This window comes from Moschus berezovskii, chromosome 14, assembly GCF_049115385.1.
Source record: "Moschus berezovskii isolate FMDL1 chromosome 14, NW_MosBer_1.0, whole genome shotgun sequence".
NCBI lineage: Eukaryota > Metazoa > Chordata > Mammalia > Artiodactyla > Moschidae > Moschus > Moschus berezovskii.
This window is the reverse complement of record NC_142473.1, coordinates 4,683,474-4,702,447: the sequence shown is the minus strand read 5'-3', so window position 1 is coordinate 4,702,447 and position 18,974 is coordinate 4,683,474. Positions and strand designations below refer to the sequence as shown.

At 37.9% G+C, this 18,974-nt stretch overlaps 1 protein-coding gene across 5 annotated transcripts in view; it reads left to right on the top strand.

Annotated features, from left to right (window-relative positions):
• MRE11 (MRE11 double strand break repair nuclease) overlaps window positions 1-18,974 on the top strand; it is a 96,334-nt gene that overhangs the window by 5,150 nt on the left and 72,210 nt on the right. For 3 of the 5 annotated variants that reach the window (XM_055422827.2, XM_055422828.2, XM_088842865.1), the window contains exons 4-7: window positions 3,457-3,617; window positions 11,438-11,525; window positions 12,836-12,977; window positions 16,930-17,044. In XM_055422827.2, the coding sequence (XP_055278802.1) occupies window positions 3,457-3,617; window positions 11,438-11,525; window positions 12,836-12,977; window positions 16,930-17,044 (506 nt within the window). The remainder of the gene's footprint in view (window positions 1-3,456; window positions 3,618-11,437; window positions 11,526-12,835; window positions 12,978-16,929; window positions 17,045-18,974) is intronic. The other 2 variants (XM_055422829.2, XM_088842866.1) reach the window with 2 other exon arrangements.

The window sequence follows — 18,974 nt, the reverse complement described above, 5'->3', positions numbered from 1 at the left end:
TATCTCTACTCTTTAGTTCTGTCAGCCTGATCTCTACTCTCTAGTTCTTCAGAGTCTTTTTTTTTTTAACTTTTAATTTTGGAGCAATATCATTCTTACAGAAATATTGCAAGAATCATACAAATAATTTCTTACCCTTCACTGAGATTTTCTTACACTGAATGTGTGTGTGAATATGTATTTGTGTCTTAATCGCTCAGTTGGATCCAACTATTTTGACCCCATGGACTGTAGTCCCAAGCTCCTCTGTCCATGGGATTTTCCAGGCAAGAATACTGGAGTGAGCTGCCATTCCCGTCTCCAGGGCATCTTCCAGACCCAGGGATCAAACCAGGGTCTCCTGCATTGCAGGGAGAAACTTTACCATCTGACCCACCAGCGACGCCCTTCCTCCACTTTTACATTTAATTTATCCTCTCTCTCCATACATACACACACAGACAGACTCACTTTTTCTGAACCATTTGAGAGTAAATTGCCTGTGTAACCAGAGTGCACTTGTCAAAACCAGGGAAACTGATGTTTCTCCAGTACTATCATGTAATTCTAATATGCTGCCAATTTTCCCCACAACAAATGTAGCAGTTTGGGGGCAGGTCAGTGCTGTTAGATCCTAACCCAGAATTACATTTTACGTTTGTCGTGTCTCTTTAGTCTCTTATAATCTGGGACATTTCCTCAGTCTGCCTTGTCTTTCATGACTCTGGCTTTTTTTTTTTTTTTTTAACAAAGTTGTGATAGTTTCAGGTGAATAGTGAAAGGACTCAATGGATATACATGTATCCACTCTGCCCCAGAGTCCTCTGGTGGCTCAGATGGTAAAGAATTTGCCTGCAATGCAGCAGACCTGGGTTCTATCCCTGGGTCGGAAAGATCCCCTGGAGAAGGAAATGGCAACCCACTCCAGTATTCTTGCCTGCGAAATCCCATGGACAGAGGAGCCTGGCAGGCTACAGTCCATGGGGTCACAAAGAGTCGGACACTGAGCACTCAAGCACTCTCCCCAGACTCCCCTCCCATCTAGGCTGCCATATAACTTTGAGCAGGGTTCCCTATTCTATGTGGTAGGTCCTTGTTGGTTATCCATTTTAAATAGAACAATGTGTCCATGCCATCCCAAACTAACTATCCTTTCCCTCCTATTCTTAACCCCTGGCAACCATAAGTTAGTTCTCTGAGCATGACCTTGACATTTTTGAAGAGTCACAGGTTATTATTTTTGTAGAATATTCCTTGATTGGATATGTCTGACATTTCCTCCTGAGTAGATTCATGTAGGGCAGGAATACCTCAGAAGCAAGTTGTGTTCTCAGTGATCACTAGAGTCACAAACCAGTTTTTAAAGATATTAAAAATTTTTTTTTTGCTCTTGATAACATAAAGCATACCACCCTAACCATTTTTAAGGATTCAGTTGAGCGATGTTAAACACATTTGTATGTTTGAGTAACCAACCTCCAAAACTCTTTTAAACAACTCTTTCCCTTCCCCTCCCTTATAAAAATATTTACTTAAGTTGTCTTCTTTATGGCTTTGATTGTGATCATTTTTTTCCTTTGCTCAAATCATGTTTAGTTTTGAAGACCTCACTTAAATTTTAATTGCAGTTTCTCTGACTAGTGTAGGGGCCAGAAATCTTTTCCTTCTTCCCTTCTAGGTTCTCTGACTGGTCTGATGACAGATTAGGGCTTCCCAGGTGGCACTAGTGATAAAGAACTCACCTGCCAATGCAGGAGACATGCGATGTGGGAAGCACCCCTGGAGAAGGGCACAGCAACCCATTCCAGTGTTCTTACCAGGAGAATCCCATGGACAGAGGAGCCTGGTGGGCTATAATCCATAGGATAGCAAAGAGTTGAACATGACTGAAGCAATTTAGCATGCACGCAAGACAGATTAATAGACTAAAAAATTGCATATGTGGGTTGTTGTTCAGTCACTCAAGTCGTGTCCAATTCTTTGTGACCCCACAGACTATAGCCCACCAGGCTCATCTGTCCATGGTATTTCCCATGCAGGAGCCCCACAAAAATATGATACTCCCAGCAGTGAAGTAATGGGGGCTTATCTTCCATCCTGATCTAAGGAGAAGGGGAAGGGAGTCTGGGGCTTTAAAGGGGAGGAAGACAGTGCATAGGAAGATGGGAAGAGCAGATGTTTGTTAAACAAGTGTATGCTGTGCCATGCCCTGTGATGAGTCTTTCTGACCAGAAATTATCTCTGGTAATAGCTCTTCTCCTGGTACATACCCCCTGTCTAAATTCTTTCAGTCAATTAGAAGAGAAGCAAAAAAGCTTTTCCTGACTCTGCTGGATCTTAATTGCCTTCAGCTGAAAACAGTTTACATGCAAACTGGTTGGTTTGGGGTGACATATTCTGCTGGCCCTCACTAGTGTAGCCCACAGTGATCCATACTGCTGGGTTCTTTTGTATAATTAAGAACTTAAGTTTCTTTAAATAGATAGTTCACTTCTTGGAAGTGTGATGAACTTTCTGTGTGATTTCCTTTCTTCTCACTGGTTGTTCCTGAATGCTCTTCCTCAAAACCTCATTTACCCTTCATAGTGCAACTTACATGCCACCATGATAGCCCATCCTTCCCAGACTTTGTCCTCAGATGAATTTCCTCCTCTCATTTAGAATTATTAATAATTGTAGTGTCATCTCTACTCCTGGTTTGTTTATATATCCGTTCTAGTGTGTCAGAGTCTGACTTATGTTTAGATGCATAGCAGTTTTTCTCTCCTACTGGATTTTGAATAGAATAGGGGTCATATTTTATTCATCATACTCAGTATTATGGTACATTGTATTCAGTGAGGGCAGGGACATTTTCTGTTTTGTGGATTGCTATTTCCTGAGCTGTCACTGCCTATAGGAAGTCTAAATAATTGTTGAATGAATCAAGTGAATAATTTGGATTGAATCAGCTCTTCCTTCCATGTTGTCGTTTAGTTATTAAGTTGTCTCTGACTCTTAGTGACCGAATAGACTGTAGCGCGCCAGGCTTCTCTGTCCATGGGATTTCCCAGGCAAGAATACTGGAGTGGGTTGCCGATTCCTTCTCCAGGGGATCTTCCTGACCCATGTGTCAAAGCTGGGTGTCCTGCTTGGCAGACAGATTCTTTACCACTGAACCATTCCTTCTATAGGTTTTAGTAAAGTGCAAAGTTTATGTTTGATTTGGATAATTAAAAAAAGTATCACTTCTGGTAGCATGAGTTAGAGACTTGATATAGTAATTTAATTTGAAGATGGCTTTTTGAAGGTGGCCTGGGAACCTAAGTGGGAGTCAGATTAGTAACCAGATTGGAAGGGCCTTTAAATAAAATATGAAAGTTTCAATCTCCACACGTAATGCTATCTTTTATAAAATTTTTTTCTCTCTTTGGTCTATAGTTTTAAAAATTTTACCTATAAAGCATACTAATTTTCACACTATTTTCTGTTGATTAGGTGGATTTTATTTTGTTAGGTGGTGATCTTTTTCATGAAAATAAACCCTCAAGAAAAACATTACATACCTGCCTCGAGTTATTAAGAAAATATTGTATGGGGGATCGTCCTGTACAGTTTGAAATTCTCAGCGACCAATCAGTTAACTTTGGTTTTAGTAAGTAAGTATATTTAAATGCTTCAATGAATGTTTCCTTGTGTCTATGATATATAACATTTCCTATGTAAGATGCATGAACACATAAACAATTAGTCATCTTCTCTTCATTATAAGCTATTTCCTTGGCAGTTGTAGTTCTTTGAATTTTCTGTACATAATTATATTAATTTGTATTTCCCTAATTAATAGATTGAGTAACTTCTCAGATTTTTATTGTACTTTTGGGATCTCTGTTCATATCCTTTGTCCATTTAAAAAGTTTGGATTTCTTTTTTTTTGTTTTGCTTTTCATGTTGAATTTGCAGGAGCTATTTATATATTCTAGATATCAAGCCTTTGTTATGCATATTTTTTTCCCCAATCAGTGGATTGTCTTGACTGTTCACAGGACCTTTTGTTGACAGAAGTACTTAATTTTGGTGTTCATAGTCAAATATGTGACACAACTGAGCGACTTCACTTTCACTTTTCACTTTCATGCATTGGAGAAGGAAATGGCAACCCACTCCAGTGTTCTTGCCTGGAGAATCCCAGGGACGGGGGAGCCTGGTGGGCTGCCGTCTATGGGGTCACACATAGTTGGACATGGCTGAAGCGACGCAGCGGCAGCAGTCAATATGTTGTTCTTTAAGATTTGTGCTTTGGGGACTTATTGACAATATTTTCCTAGAACCCCAGGTCATAAAGGTATGTCGTTTTTCTTATACATTGTGCAGTACCACACTGCTTCTGGTTAAAATGATCTTAAAGTTGTCTTCTGCCTATGCCAGTGTCTCGGTCTTTTCCTAAAAGACACTGACAGTTTTGAAGTGTACTGGTCAGATATTTTGTAGAATGTCTCTCAATTTGGATTTTCTCATGATTAGACTAGGGTTATTGGTTTTGGGGAAAGAATATTCTTTATAGTTGAATTGCCCTTCTCATAGCATATTAGTAATATATGGCATCAACATGACCTGCGCTGGTGACATTAACCCTGATCACTTGGTTAAGATGGTGTCTTACAGGTTTCTCCACTATCAACTTAATATTTTTCTCTTTACATTCACTGTTTTTTAGAAGTGAGTCTCCAAGTCCAGCCCACACTGAAAGAGGGAGTTACGTTTCGCTTCCTGGAGAGAGTAAGGAGTGTCAAAGAATTTATGGGCATGTTAAAGCCACCACTTACTAAAATTAGTAAAATTTTAGGAGAGGCTCTGCAGCTATTCCCTTTCTCTTTAATGTTTGTCCAGTAATTTTAGCATTTGCCAGTGGTTCTTTCCTACAGCTATTGTAACTATAGTGTCCTCACAGTGATTTCCTGTTTCCCACATTTTTTCTGCCATGTATTAATTGAAATTCTTCTATAAAGATTTGTCCCTTGTGCCCCATTTGTTTATTTATTTATTCAGTTGTCTATATTAGTAAGAACTTATTAAATCATTTATATTAGTATGAACTCATTTTTTTCCTTTGAGTTGTAATTTAACATTATTTTGATAATCTGTTTTGTTGCTCAAATAAATTGTTCCAGCTTTAGCCATTGGACACTCTTTCAGACGGGCTCTTGTGTCCTGTCAACGTACGCTAATCTTTTTTCCCCATCTTTCTTACTTTTGGGCATTGGAAGATGCTCCAGGCTAATTCTGTATTTTCCCAAGCTTTATACTCATGGAGTCTTGGTTCCTTTTGGAATGGTATTTGGAAGCTAGAATCTAGATACTCGGCGTGCATATGGCTATTGTCTTGTGGTGCTTCTGGTTTCTCTTAGTGCACAGAACTTAAATATATATATGTAAAAATGTGTGCGTATGTATATGTGTGTGTATATATGTATATATATGTGTGTGTCTGTACATATGGGTATATGTGTATATGTATACACATATACATATATATATATAAAGTAACCCATGAAAACAGACATCAGTTCAGTTGCTCAATCGTGTCTCTGACACTGCAACCCCATGGACTGCAGCACTCCAGGCCTCCCTGTCCATTACCAACTCCTGCAGCCTGCTCAAACTCATGTCCATCATGTTAGTGATGCCATACAACCATCTCATCCTCTGTCATTCCCTTCTCCTGCCTTTCCCAGCATCAGTCTTTTCCAATAAGTCACTTCTTCCCATGTGGTAGCCAAAGTATTGGAGTTTCATCTTCAGCATGTCCTTCCAATGAATATTCAGGACTGATCTCCTTTAGGATGGACTGGTTGGATCTCCTTGCAGTCCAAGGGATTCTCAAGAGTCTTCTACAACACCATAGTTCCAGAGCATCAATTATTTGGTGCTCAGCTTTCTTTATGGTCCAACTCTCACATCCATACATGACTACTGGAAAAGCCATAGCTTTGACTAGACGGATCTTTATTGTCAAAGTAATGTCTCTGCTTTTTAATATGCTGTCTATGTTGGTCATAACTTTTCTTCCAAGGAGCAAGTGTCTTTTAATTTCATGACTGTAGTCACCATCTGCAGTGATTTTGGAGCCCCCAAAAATGAAGTCTGTCACTGTTTCCACCGTTTAACCCTCTATTTATCATGCTGTGATGGGACCAGATAACATGATCTTAGTTTTCTGAATGTTGAGTTTTAAGGCAGCTTTTTCACTTTCATCAAGAGGTTCTTTAGTTCTTCTTTGCTTTCTGCAGTAAGTGTGCTATCATCTGTATATCAGAGGTTAGTGATATTTCTCTCAGCAGTCTTTATTCCAGCTTGTGCTTCATCCAGTCCAGCATTTCTCATGATATACTCTGCCTAGAAGTTAAATAAGCAGGGTGACAATATACAGCTTTGATAAACTCCTTTCCCGATTTGGAACCAGTCTGTTGTTTCATCTCTGGTTCTAACTGTTGCTTCTTGACCTTCATACAGATTTCTCAGGAGATAGGGTAGGTGGTCTGGTATTCCCAACTCTATGAATTTTCCAGTTTGTTGTGATCCATACAGTCAAAGACTTTGGCATAGTCAATAAACCAGAAATAGATGTTTTTCTGGAACTCTCTTGCTTTTTGGATCATCCAGCAGATGTTGGCAATTTGATCTCGAGTTCCTCTGCCTTTTCTAAATCCAGCTGGAACATCTGGAAGTTCACAGTTCACGTACTATTAAAGCCTGGCTTGGAGAATTTTGAGCATTACTTTACTAGCATGTGAGATGAATGCAGTTGTGTGGTAGTTTGAGCATTCTTTGGCATTGCCTTTCTTTGTGATTGGAATGAAAACTGACCTTTTCCAGTCCTGTGGCCACTGCTGAGTTTTCCAAATTTGCTGACATATTGAGTGCAGTACTTTCACAGCATCATCTTTTAGGATGTGAAATAGCTCAACTGGAATTCCATCACCTCCTCTAGCTTTGTTTGTAGTGATGCTTTCCAAGGCCCACTTGACTTCATATTCTAGGGTGTCTGGCTCTAGGTGAGTGATCACACCATTGTGATTATTTGAAGATCATTTTTGTATAGTTCTTCTGTGTATTCTTGCCACCTCTTAATATTTTCTGTTTCTGTTAGGTCCACACCATTTCTGTCCTTTATTGAGCCCATTTTTGCATGAAATGTTCCCTGGTATCTCTAATTTTCCTGAAGAAATCTCTAGTTCCCATTCTGTTGTTTTCCTCTATTTGTTTACATTGATTAATGAAGAAGGCTTTTTTATCTTTCGTTGCTGTTCTTTGGAACTCTGCATTCAAATGGGTATATCTTTCCTTTGCCTTTTGCTTCTCTGCTTTTCACAGCTATTTCCATTCTTATTTCTTACCTATTTGTGTATATATATATATTTAAAAAGGAGTTTATATTGGGAGGTAAATTTTTAGAGATTTTTGTATGTAAGAAAATGAGTACTTTTAACTTTGGGATTGATAATTTGGCTGGGTATAGAATTGGGTTTCGAAAGATTCTTACAATTTTTAACATATGTCCTTGTTTTAAAAAATTCTAATCACTTGTTAAAGAGATTGTCTTTTCTCCATTGTATATTCTTGCCTCCTTTGTCAAAGATAAGGTGTCCAGATAAGGTGTCCATAGGTGCATGGATTTATCTCTGGGCTTTCTGTTTTGTTCCAATGATCTATATTTCTGTTTTTGTGCCAGTACCATACTGTCTTGATGACTGTAGCTTTATAGTAGAGCCTGAATTCAGGCAGGTTGATTCCTCCAGTTCCATTCTTCTTTCTCAAGATTGCTTTGGCTATTTGAGATTTTTCTGTATTTCCGTACAAATTGTGAAATTATTTGTTCTAGTTCTGTGAAAAATACCATTGTTATCTTGATAGGGATTGCACTGAATCTATAGATTGCTTTGGGTAGTATACTCATTTTCCCTATCTTGATTTTTTTTTTTTTCACTTCACTATTCTTTCATTCCATGAACATGGTATATTTTTCCATTTATTTGTGTCCTCTTTGATTTCTTTCATCCCACTCCAGTATTCTTACCTGAGAAATCCCATGACAGAAGAGGTTGGTGGGCTACCTTCCATGAGGTTGCAAGAGAGTTGGACATGACTTATCAGCTAAACAACAGTAGCAAATGTTTTCAAACCTTCTTTCCTGTTCTCTTTCTGAAAATTATATTTTATCCACTTTTTAATATCCTCTATAACTTTATTTCTTTGTACTACATTTTGGATAATTTTCTGTTCCAGTTTACTAGTTCATGTAGAAAAACAGAACAACAACAAAAAAAAAAACAGGGGAACTCTGAAAGAGAGAACTACTAAGTAGTGTTTAGCTCAGTTCAATCCCTATCAAAATATCAATGGTAGCTTTCATGGAAATAGAACAAACAACAGGTACAGGAAAAGGTGCTCAGCATCACTAATCATTGGGGAAATGCATATGAAAACCACAATGGGATATCACCTCATACCTGTTAGGATGTCTGTCATCAAAAAGATAAGGGAGAACAAGTATTAGGGAGAATGTGGAGAGAAGAAAACCCTTGCGCACTATTCAGAATGCCAGTTTATGCAGCCAGTGGAAAACACTGGTGGTTTCCCCTCAAAGACGGAACCACAGTGTGATCCAATAGTTCTCCCTTGGGTATATATCCAGAGGGAATGAAAACAGTATCTTAAAGAGATAATCTGCACTGCCAAGTTCCCTGCAGCATTATTCTCAGTAGCCAAGATAAGGCAGTGGTGGCAACAGTGTACATATCCATCAGTGGAAGAATGGATAAACATGTAATATATATATGTGTGTGTATATGTAATACATACGTGTTACTCAACTGTGAGAAGAGACATCCTTTCATCTGAGACAACGTGCATGGACCTTGAAGGCTTTATGCTAAATAAAATAAGTTAGAGGAAGAGACAAATAATGTGTAATATCACTTATACAGTATAGGGAATCTGAACTCATATAAATGGAGACTGGAATTGTGGTCACCAGGGCCGGGTGTTGGGGGAAAAGTGGAGATGCTGGTCAAAAAGTATAATTTTGATTAAAAAATAATTACATTCCTGTAAGGTCGAAACGGCCCCGTGCTGTTAAATAAAGGAACCCAGATGCCAAATAGGTAATGTAGCAGGCTTTAATGGCTAGGCGCCCCCGGGCGGAAGACCTAACAGAGCGAGGTCCAGAAGTCCGCGCTGAACAAAGGCAGAGAGCGACTTACATAGCCTCTCAGTAAGGAGTAGCATAAGTCTTCCCAAAAAAGGCGAGGTCTGGAGTGGTGGTCTCTCATAGGTCAGCTAGTCGAGGTGGTGAGACAGGGTTGGTCGCTCTGGAGGTTAGGAGGGAGGGTTGATTTTGGTCGAGAGCTGTTGCGTCAGAGACTTCAGTGGTTTGGTGGGACTTTTTCCCGCCGGCGGGAAATGAAGAGAAGAAGCAGCAGCCAAGATGGCCTCCGAGGTCCGGCCTTACAATTCCTAGGATCTAATGGACAGCATAGTATTAGTTATAGTTAATAAAGTTTCTAAGACAGTAGATCTTAAATGTTCTCACTCAAAAAAGGAGATGGTAACTGTGTGCCATGCTGGCAGCTGTTGAAGGGAGTGTGTGTTAAGCTTACAGTGGTAGTAAGTTACAGTGGTTATCATTTTGCAGTATATGAATATTTCAAACCAACGTATTTGTATACCTTAAAGTAACACAGTGTTGCATGTCAGTTATGTCACAATAAAGCTGAAAAAAAAATCTTATAATGCTACAATAATAAAAAATGTGGTATGACTCATGAATTGATAGGCAGGTAATTGGAAGAGTATGGAAGTTCCAGAAATAGCCTCAATACATGTGGGAATTAGTATTTGATACAGGTGGTGTCACATATCTCTGTCACATATCTCCAGGAAAATATAGCTTATTCAATAAAAGAACTAGAAGAAACTGTTAAGCATTTAAAAAAATCTGGATGTGGAATAGACTTTTCTAAGTATTGCACAAATCCAGAATCCATAAAAGAAAAGATTGATGTTTTTTCCTTTGTAAATTTCTGTATGGCACGAGCTGCCCATGGAAGTCAGAAGTCCAGATTCAACCAGAAAGAACATTTTTAATTCATGGCAAATTAAGGTCTAATTTTCTCAATAGATAAATAATTTTTTTAAGTCAGTTAAAAGAAATTCATGAGTTAATAAAAAAAAGTTAGGTGAAGAATATGGACATTATTCACTGAAAAGGAAATAAAGTGACATTTAAACATATTAAAAGAATATGAAAGATACGGGATGAAGTATACTGAGATACTTTTCTCCTATAGGATTTATATACATCAGTAATTCTCAGTCCTGGGTGTGTATTATCTTTACCTCAGAATCTTAAAAAATACTGATGCCCAGTCTCTAGGTCAGTTAATCTCCCTGATTGTGTCTCAGACATTGGTGGATCTTCAAAGATCCCTAGAGAATTTTGCTGTGCAGCTAGGGTTTAGAACCACTGGCATAAGACTGAAGAAGTTTGATCATACATTGTACTAGTGGAGTAAGGGGAAATGGTCTCATGCATTGCCATTTTATTATATGTAAGTTATACCACCTCAATGGGGGGAAATTGGCAGTATTCAAATTTACAGGTGTACTTTTTGACCTGACAGTGTCCTAGATAATTTCCTATACTCTCACAAGGGCACCTTTGTAGAGGATTACTCACTGTAACTCACTTTGTGAAACAAAAGACTGGAAATGGCCTAAATGTCCATTGATAGGTATCTACTTAAACACATTATAATAATCCATACAGTGTCTGGCTAAAAAAGCCACAAGGAAGCACTTTATATACTGATATGGAATGATTTACAAAGTATGTTAAATGATAAAGGCAGGGTCCAGAGGTCTGTATTGTGCTGCCATTTGTGGAAGAAGGAAGATGTATTTATTTGCATTACAGGTATAAGATATTTTTGCACAGATAAAGTAGAAATTGCTAGTGTCATTTCCTCTGAGAAGAGGAGCTTGGTGACTAGGGACAGGAGTAGTGTGAAAATTTCTCATACAAGTAGTGAGTGATAGAGCTGGAATTCTTAATCAAGGTCTTTTGTATTCCAGAGTAGATGTATTTCTTCCCCTCCCGCTTCTACAATACAAATACAGACCTTACACAAAGACTTTCAAAATTTTGAAAACCTATTAGCTTACTATTCAGATTATCAAATCGTTCGTACAATTCACAAGCATCATATACTGTAAGGTTTTCTTTTCAAGTGCAGTACTTTGAGATCTTTTCAAACTTGAATGTTTGCCTATGATTGAATTTTTTTTTAAAGCTCCAAACTAGTAGTGATCTGCCAACTTAGATCATCCAGTTTGCCTGTAGCAGTATTAAGTTTTTGGAGGAGGAAAATGGAGGAAAGAGCTTTTGTCTCTTACAGAAACTTTTTCTTTCTTTTTTAAGGTTTCCATGGGTGAACTACCAAGATGGCAATCTCAACATTTCAATTCCGGTGTTTAGTATTCACGGCAATCATGATGATCCCACAGGGGTAATTATTGTGTTGCTGAAATTTTAGAAATTTTCCATTTAATTTGTCTATGGGAAGCATTCTTCCCCCTTTTCCCAGCAACTTTTAGTCAGATTGACTCAGAGATTCAAATTGACTTTTTATCATTCATATAGGCTTTTAAACTGCTTTAGATACTTTAAAAAATCTGAGATAATAATTGATATATGAGATACGCTTTTATTTCTTGGGTGCCAAAAAAAGTTAGCAATAAGTAACCAGTAGAAGGAATAACCTTTAGGAATAAATAAATGTTGGGAATAACCTAACATTTGTATAATGCTTTACAGATTACCTGGTGCTTTTATCTCAAAAATCTCACTGTAGGAAATAATTGTTTCATGAACAGTTTTAAATCTAAATTAGATCATCTTATTTGTTTGATAAGGAAGTACAGACCATCTTTAGCTTATGATGTTTCGAGCTAAGATTTTTCAACTTTACAGTGGTGGGAAACTGACATGTGTTCAGTTGAAACTGAATTATGAGTTTTGATCTGTTTTTGGGCTAATGATTTGTGGGAAGATACTGTCTTGTGATGCTGAGTAAAGACAGTGAGGCCCAGCTCCCAATCAGCCACCCCAACCCAAGGGTAAACAGCTGCCACACTTAAAACCATTCTGTATGTGTATGTAAAATACAGCCATTCTGTTCTTCACGTACAGTAGATTATCCAGTAAACAATACAGGATACTCAGTACTTTATTGTAAAATATTTATACTTTTTCCCAACTGTAGGCTCATGTAAGTGTTCTGAGCATGTTTAAAGTAGGCTCGGTTAAGCTATGATTTTCAGTAGATTAGGTACTTTAACTGCATTTTTGACTTACAGTATTTTCAATTTACTATGGATTTATTGGTACCTAAATCCACTGTAAATTGAGGAAGATCTCAAATAATAAGGATCCTAAAATAATCTCAAAATATTATTTTATTTTTTCTGGTCATTAATGTATTATAAATCACTATTTAGCTAGTCTTTTTTTCCTCACCTCTTGAGAGGTCTGCTTAATATGACAACTGATTCCATAACTGGTTTTATTTTTCAGTGGACAAGACATGATAAGTTTTGATGAAATGTTAACTTTGCATTTACCATGTAATTCTACTCACAGTGATAGAAAAAAGGATAGCGCATACTTTACTATTGTAATCTTGTTTTGAAAAGGCACTGTCTTCATCTAGGTTTTTATAACTGCTATATAGAATATACTTTTAATGAGTAATAACATGATATGCAGATTATTTATTTTTAAATATACATTAATATTCTTTGAAAATATTTTGCATAGGCAGATGCACTCTGCGCCCTGGATATTTTAAGTTGCGCTGGATTTGTCAATCACTTTGGACGTTCAGTGTCTGTGGAGAAGATAGACATTAGTCCAGTTTTGCTTCAGAAAGGAAGCACAAAAATTGCTCTATATGGTTTAGGTAAGATGGCTTTATATTACTATTTATGTTGATAAATGTTTAATTGTTTAAGCAACTAGGAAATCAAATTCTGCAGTTCACTTTGTTGCTGTTTGGAAGGAAGTGAGGCAAGTCTAATTATTCCTTATGGGTGACTTTAAAAAATGTTACAAAGTTTTGGTGGACATTTTTCATTATTTTATAAGTGCCAATATGGTAAAGAATCTGCCTGCAGTGCAGGAGACCCAGGTTTGATCCCTGTGTCAGGAAGATCCCCTGGAGAAGGGAATGGCTACCCACTCCAGTATTCTTGCCTGGAAAATTCCACGGACAGAGGAGCCAGGCAGGCTACAGTCCATCAGGTTTTAAAGAGTTAGACATGACGGACCGACTGACATTTCATTTCATTTCAATAGTCCTTGAGATTTGTTTTTAATAGCAGTTTCGATGAAAAAATATTTTTCCCTTAGGCGGGAGGAGAAGGGGACGACCGAGAATGAGATGGCTGGATGGCATCACCGACTCTGTGGACATGAGTTTGAGTGAACTCCGGGAGTTGGTGATGGATAGGGAGGCCTGGCGTGCTGTGATTCATGGGGTCGCGGAGAGTCGGACACGACTGAGCGACTGAACTGAACTGAACTGAACTGATCTATTGTTTATTTTTTCTTTCTTTTTTTTCTTATACTCAGACAAGATACCTGAACATTAGAACTGTAGAGTAATTTAGAAAAACTGCATTTTGATATTTTGGAAGTCTTTGAAAGGTTTAAAGTTTCACTGTCCAATACAGTAATCATGTAGATATCAGGCACTAGAAAAGTGGCTAGTCTAAATTGAGTCATGCTGTAAGTATAAAGTACATATTAGATTTCAATGACTTAGAATAAAGTGTAAAATACCATACTCAGATATTGGGTTAAATAAAATATGTTAAAATTAATTTTACCAATTTCTTTTACTTATTTTAATGTGGCTACTAGAAAATTAAAAATTACATATTTGGCTTGTTTTGGTGGCTCACATGATATTTTTATTAGTGCTAGTTTAGAACCGTCATCTACAATGCTCAGAAAATTTGCTTTATCAAATTCTGTAATTTGTTTAGTTTCCAGTAGGTAAAAGCTTGTTTGATAGGCTTTATTATATGTGAATGGAAGACTATTTTTGTTGTTCTTCAGTCGCTAAGTGTCTGACTCTTGTGACCCCATTGAGTTCATCCTTCACTATCTCCTGGAGTTTGCTCAGATTCATGTCCATTGAGTAGGTGATGTTATCTAACCATCTCATCCTCTGCTGCTCCTTTCTTCTGTCTTCAATGTTTCCCACCATCAGGGTCTTTTCCAGTGAGTTGGCTCTTTGCATCAGGTGGCCAAAAGGAGTTTCAGCTTCAGCGTCAGTCCTTCCAGTGGATATTCAGGGTTGATTTCCTTTAGGATTGACTGGTTTGATCTCCTTGCAGTCCAAGGGACTCTTCAAGAGTCTTCTCCAGCACCACAGTTTGAAAGCATCAGTTCTTTTGTGCTCAGCCTTCTTTACGCTCCAGCTCTTACATCCATACGTGACTGCTGGGAAAACCATTTTCAGCATGCGTTCAGAGTGTATTTTTTGTGTCTTCATTTGGTTAAGTTCAGTTTGATGTTTGTTATATGAATACAGTAGTTTTATTGTTTTTGATGTGTATCATTTAGTCGCTTAATCATGCCCGACTCTTTGCAACTCCATGGACTGTAGCCCACCAGGATCTTGCATCCATTGAATTCTCCAGGCAGAACACTGGAGTGGGTTGCCATTTCCTAAGTGTTATAAAAATTATGCTTCATGTTAAACCAGTTTTAAAGTACCCCAAGGGAAATTGAGAAAAACTCATGCTGTAACTAACCTTAACGTAGTTTTCATTATTTTTTAAGTGATTTTAGTATAATAGAAGCCTTAGTACTCATTTCTCTTTGTATATGTCTTTAAAGAATAATTAAGAAAAATTATGTATATGTTTTTAAAGAATAATTAAGATGGATGGTTTATTTAAATGCTTTCTGTAGGAAGTGTAGAGTCTTTGCCCAAGTTACATAATTTTGCCAACAAATAGAAAAGCATCATGGCAATCTCTATTTTAGAGATACAGAAGATGAGATCAAAATATTGTCTGATTTTTGCAAGTGATAGAACAGGTAGTAAAATAAACTAAAAAAAAAACACTACTGATAGATATTTTAATCACTGTAATGTTAGGGATCATATCTGAAGAAAATGATTGATACTCACACTTTCAAACCAAAGACAAACCCCGTTATGCCTTACTCACTGCCAGAAGCAAACTGCTTCTATCATCCCTTTTTTCCCCAAGCTCTCATCTCATCCTGTTCTGTTTTCCTTAACTGGACTCAGTCTCTACCCTCCAGCGGCTACTGTCACCCTAGCTCTGTATATGCTGCTGTTGCTAAGTTGCTTCAGTCGTGTCCGACTCTGTGTGACCCCATAGACAGCAGCCTACCAGGCTCCTCCGTCCACAGAACTCTCCAGGCAAGAATACTGGAGTGTGATGTCATATGCTAGAGCCCGTTTTAGTTAGCATATTCCTCATATCATCAGTCCCTGAATGCTCCCTGTGCTGTGCAACTGTCAGTGACACTGGCCCACGAGGCTCCTGTGTCCTGTGCAGTTTTCTCCTGGCCTCTCATAGTCTCTAGGGCGGAAGGGCTGGAGGGCAAGTCCCTGCTCTCCTTGCTTCCCGCTGCCACCTCCATCCTTCCTTTTCAGACACCCTTGAAGCTAACTGCCAACCGGTAAACTGCCCTTTCCATTACCTCAATTTTCTTATCTGCTTACCTTCCAATTTTGTCAGTGTTCTCAGTGCTTCTGCAGCTAAGTAGATCAGCCTTCTAATGCCCTGGATCTTCATGTCTTTCCTTTTTTGTCCCAGTCATACATTCCACCATCATTTCATTGGCAGCACTAGAAGTTCTCTCTAGAAGCTAGACCTCTTCTAGCTCTTACACTTCTCAAGTGTTGGCTTTTCTTCCCTAATCACTCTGTGAAGTAGTAACTTTGTCCTCCCACTGATAACTGGCTTCTTAGCATTCTGACTTTTTTTCCTTTTATAGTATTTAAAATTACAATTTGAATGTTTATTTTCTTTGACCTCTACTAGACTAAGATGATCCTTTGGGGGATTAGGAAGAGTTATTTAAAAGTCATTAAATTATTTAAAAGCACACTTCAGTTCAGTGGCTCAGTCGTGTCCGACTCTCCGCGACCCCATGAATCACAGCACGCCAGGCCTCCCTGTCCATCACCAACTCCCGGAGTTCACTCAAACTCATGTCCACAGAGTCGCTGTTTTTATTTAAAAGCATAATATACATAAAGCTATTAAGTACATTTTAAAATCTCACCCCTTTTAATGTCATTTCCTGTGTATTTTACAATGTATATGTTAGATCAAAAGTACACATAGAAAAAATAGAGTAGAAAACAATATTATTAAAAATTTTAATAAGACTGTGAGCATAGAAAACAGATTTTTATTCTACATTTCTAGATTTGAAGGTATGTATGCTTGACATGGAAAACATTCTTTGAATGCAGCTAACTGCTCAGCAGGTTTCCCCAGTGGCTCAGCAGTGAAGACTCCCCCTGCCAATGCTGGACACTTGTAGGAGACTCGGGTTCAATCCCTGGGTCGGGAAGACCCTCTGGAGGAGGAAATGGCAACCCACTCCAGTACTTCCCTGGGAAATCTCACGAACAGAGGAACCTGACAGGCTACATACAGTCCATGGGGTCACAAAGAGTCTCACACAACTGAGCAACTAAACAACTGCTCAGTAGCTATCAGGCATGAACTTGGAACGTTTTCATTTGTGAATGTTGATATCAGATTTCACATATCTCTCTGATAGGAAAACGAGATACTCAGAGAAGCACATAATTTAGAAGCAAAACTTTTAAAATAATGTGATGTCTATTTCAGGATCCATTCCAGATGAAAGGCTCTATCGAATGTTTGTCAATAAAAAAGTAACAATGTTGAGACCCAAAGAAGATGAGAACTCTTGGTTTAACTTATTTGTAATTCATCAGAACAGGTAAAAGTTTTGTCTCTGAAAATTCTTGAGTCAAATATTGAGGTTCCCCAAATCTCTGTTTCTAAGCTTACCTATATTTTAGTAATGGGTTCCTTATTATTTGAAAGCTGTCAGTGCAGGATCAGGCAAACTTAGATATGCATTGTGTGACTGCATCTTGAAATCATTTTCAATATATATTCATACTTATTAATACAAACAAGTATTTCTAGCATATGGGTAAGGTATACCAAAAACTATAAAGTGAATGCTCCTAAATTCAGAAGGAAGTGGAACATGAGCAGTACATTACCCCATGCCCTTTTCTGACTCTTATCTTTTTCCACATACTTTATAGGGAAGCACTATCTTCGCTTTTTATTTAATCTGTCCATAGCTTTCTTTATTGTTCAATTACACACTTATTCATAATGAGTCATCTTTATTTGGTTTTGGTATAACTGGAACCATGCTTTATATTTTGCAGTTGGCTTATTTTTGTTCAGCAGTATGTTAATTCAAAGTGAAAGTGTCAGTCATTAGTCGTGTCTGACTCTTGCGACCACAGGGACTGTAGCCCGCCAGGCTTCTCTGTCCATGGGATTCTCCAGGCAAGAATACTGGAACAGGTAGCCATTCCTTTCACCAGGGAATCTTCCTGACCAAGGGATCAAACCCAGGTCTCCTGCATTGCAGGTGGATTTTTTAGCACTGAGCCACCAGGGAAGCCCTCTGTTACTATGACTCATTTTGCTGCTTAACAGCATAACTCATTTTCACTGATGTATGCATTTCAGCTTTTTCGCCTGTTGATGAATGTTTTGTTATTTCTAGATTTTTTTTTTAATCTTTTTGTTAGGAACGTTCTTTTTTTTTTTTTCTTTTTTTTAGTATATGTGCTGCTGAAGCAAGCACAGGAATATTCTTATACATTACTCCTGGTACATTTATACAGGTGTTTTTCCAGAATGTTAAATATAGGTAGATCAGCTTTTTTTTGTTGGTAGTTTTAAGAAATTTAATCTAGTAGCAGGGTATAAGGTTGATTGAAAGGAAATAGAGATTTGAAGAAACAAGATTTATTGTGTGATAATTATAGTAAAAAAGTGTGAGATGGTAACAGTGGTGGCAGTGAAATGATACATAAGGAACAAAGTTGAAGTTATTGAAAAAGAATCTGAAGGGATCTGTGGCCTGATTATATAATTTCTTCTTATTATTATTAAATATTATTATTTGTTGAAGAGGTATTTATTGACTGTAGAATACTCTGATACTTGTTCATCACAACTCAGTGAAAGAAAGGTTTTAGGCTGCAGTGTTATGTTGCCTTATGTATATTCTTGAATAAACATGGTGAGTTTCAAAGGAGGAACAGGACAGGGTTTTGATACGTGTGGTTTCCATGTAACAGACAGGGAGTTTGTTCCTTCTCTTGCTGAGGGCTTTCCAGTTCTGCTACACTTTCTGCTTTCCCCAAGTAGGGATAAGTCAGAAGGAACAGTCATAAGCCATTTCATACCAGAACGAGAGGTGGAGTGGCAGCATTGGTAGGGGGAATGGGTAATATAATGTTGGTATGGCTGGTTGCTGTTAAGGGTGATGTTAATAATCTTGATCATTTGATTAAGGTGGTGTAGACCAGGTTTCTCCACTGGAAAGGTCACATCTTCTACTTTATAATAATAAATATTTTGGGAAAAATACACTGAGACTGTGAATATCCTGTTTCTCCTTAGACTTTGGCCCACAGGCTTTAGCATCCACTGGTGAATCTTGATGGGGAAGCAGTGGCTGACTTTATTTTTCTGGGCTCCAAAATCACTACAGATGGTGATTGCAGCCATGAAATTAAAAGACACTTACTCCTTGGAAGGAAAGTTATGACTAACCTAGATAGCATATTAAAAAGCAGAGACATTACTTTGTCAACAAAGGTCCGTCTACTCAA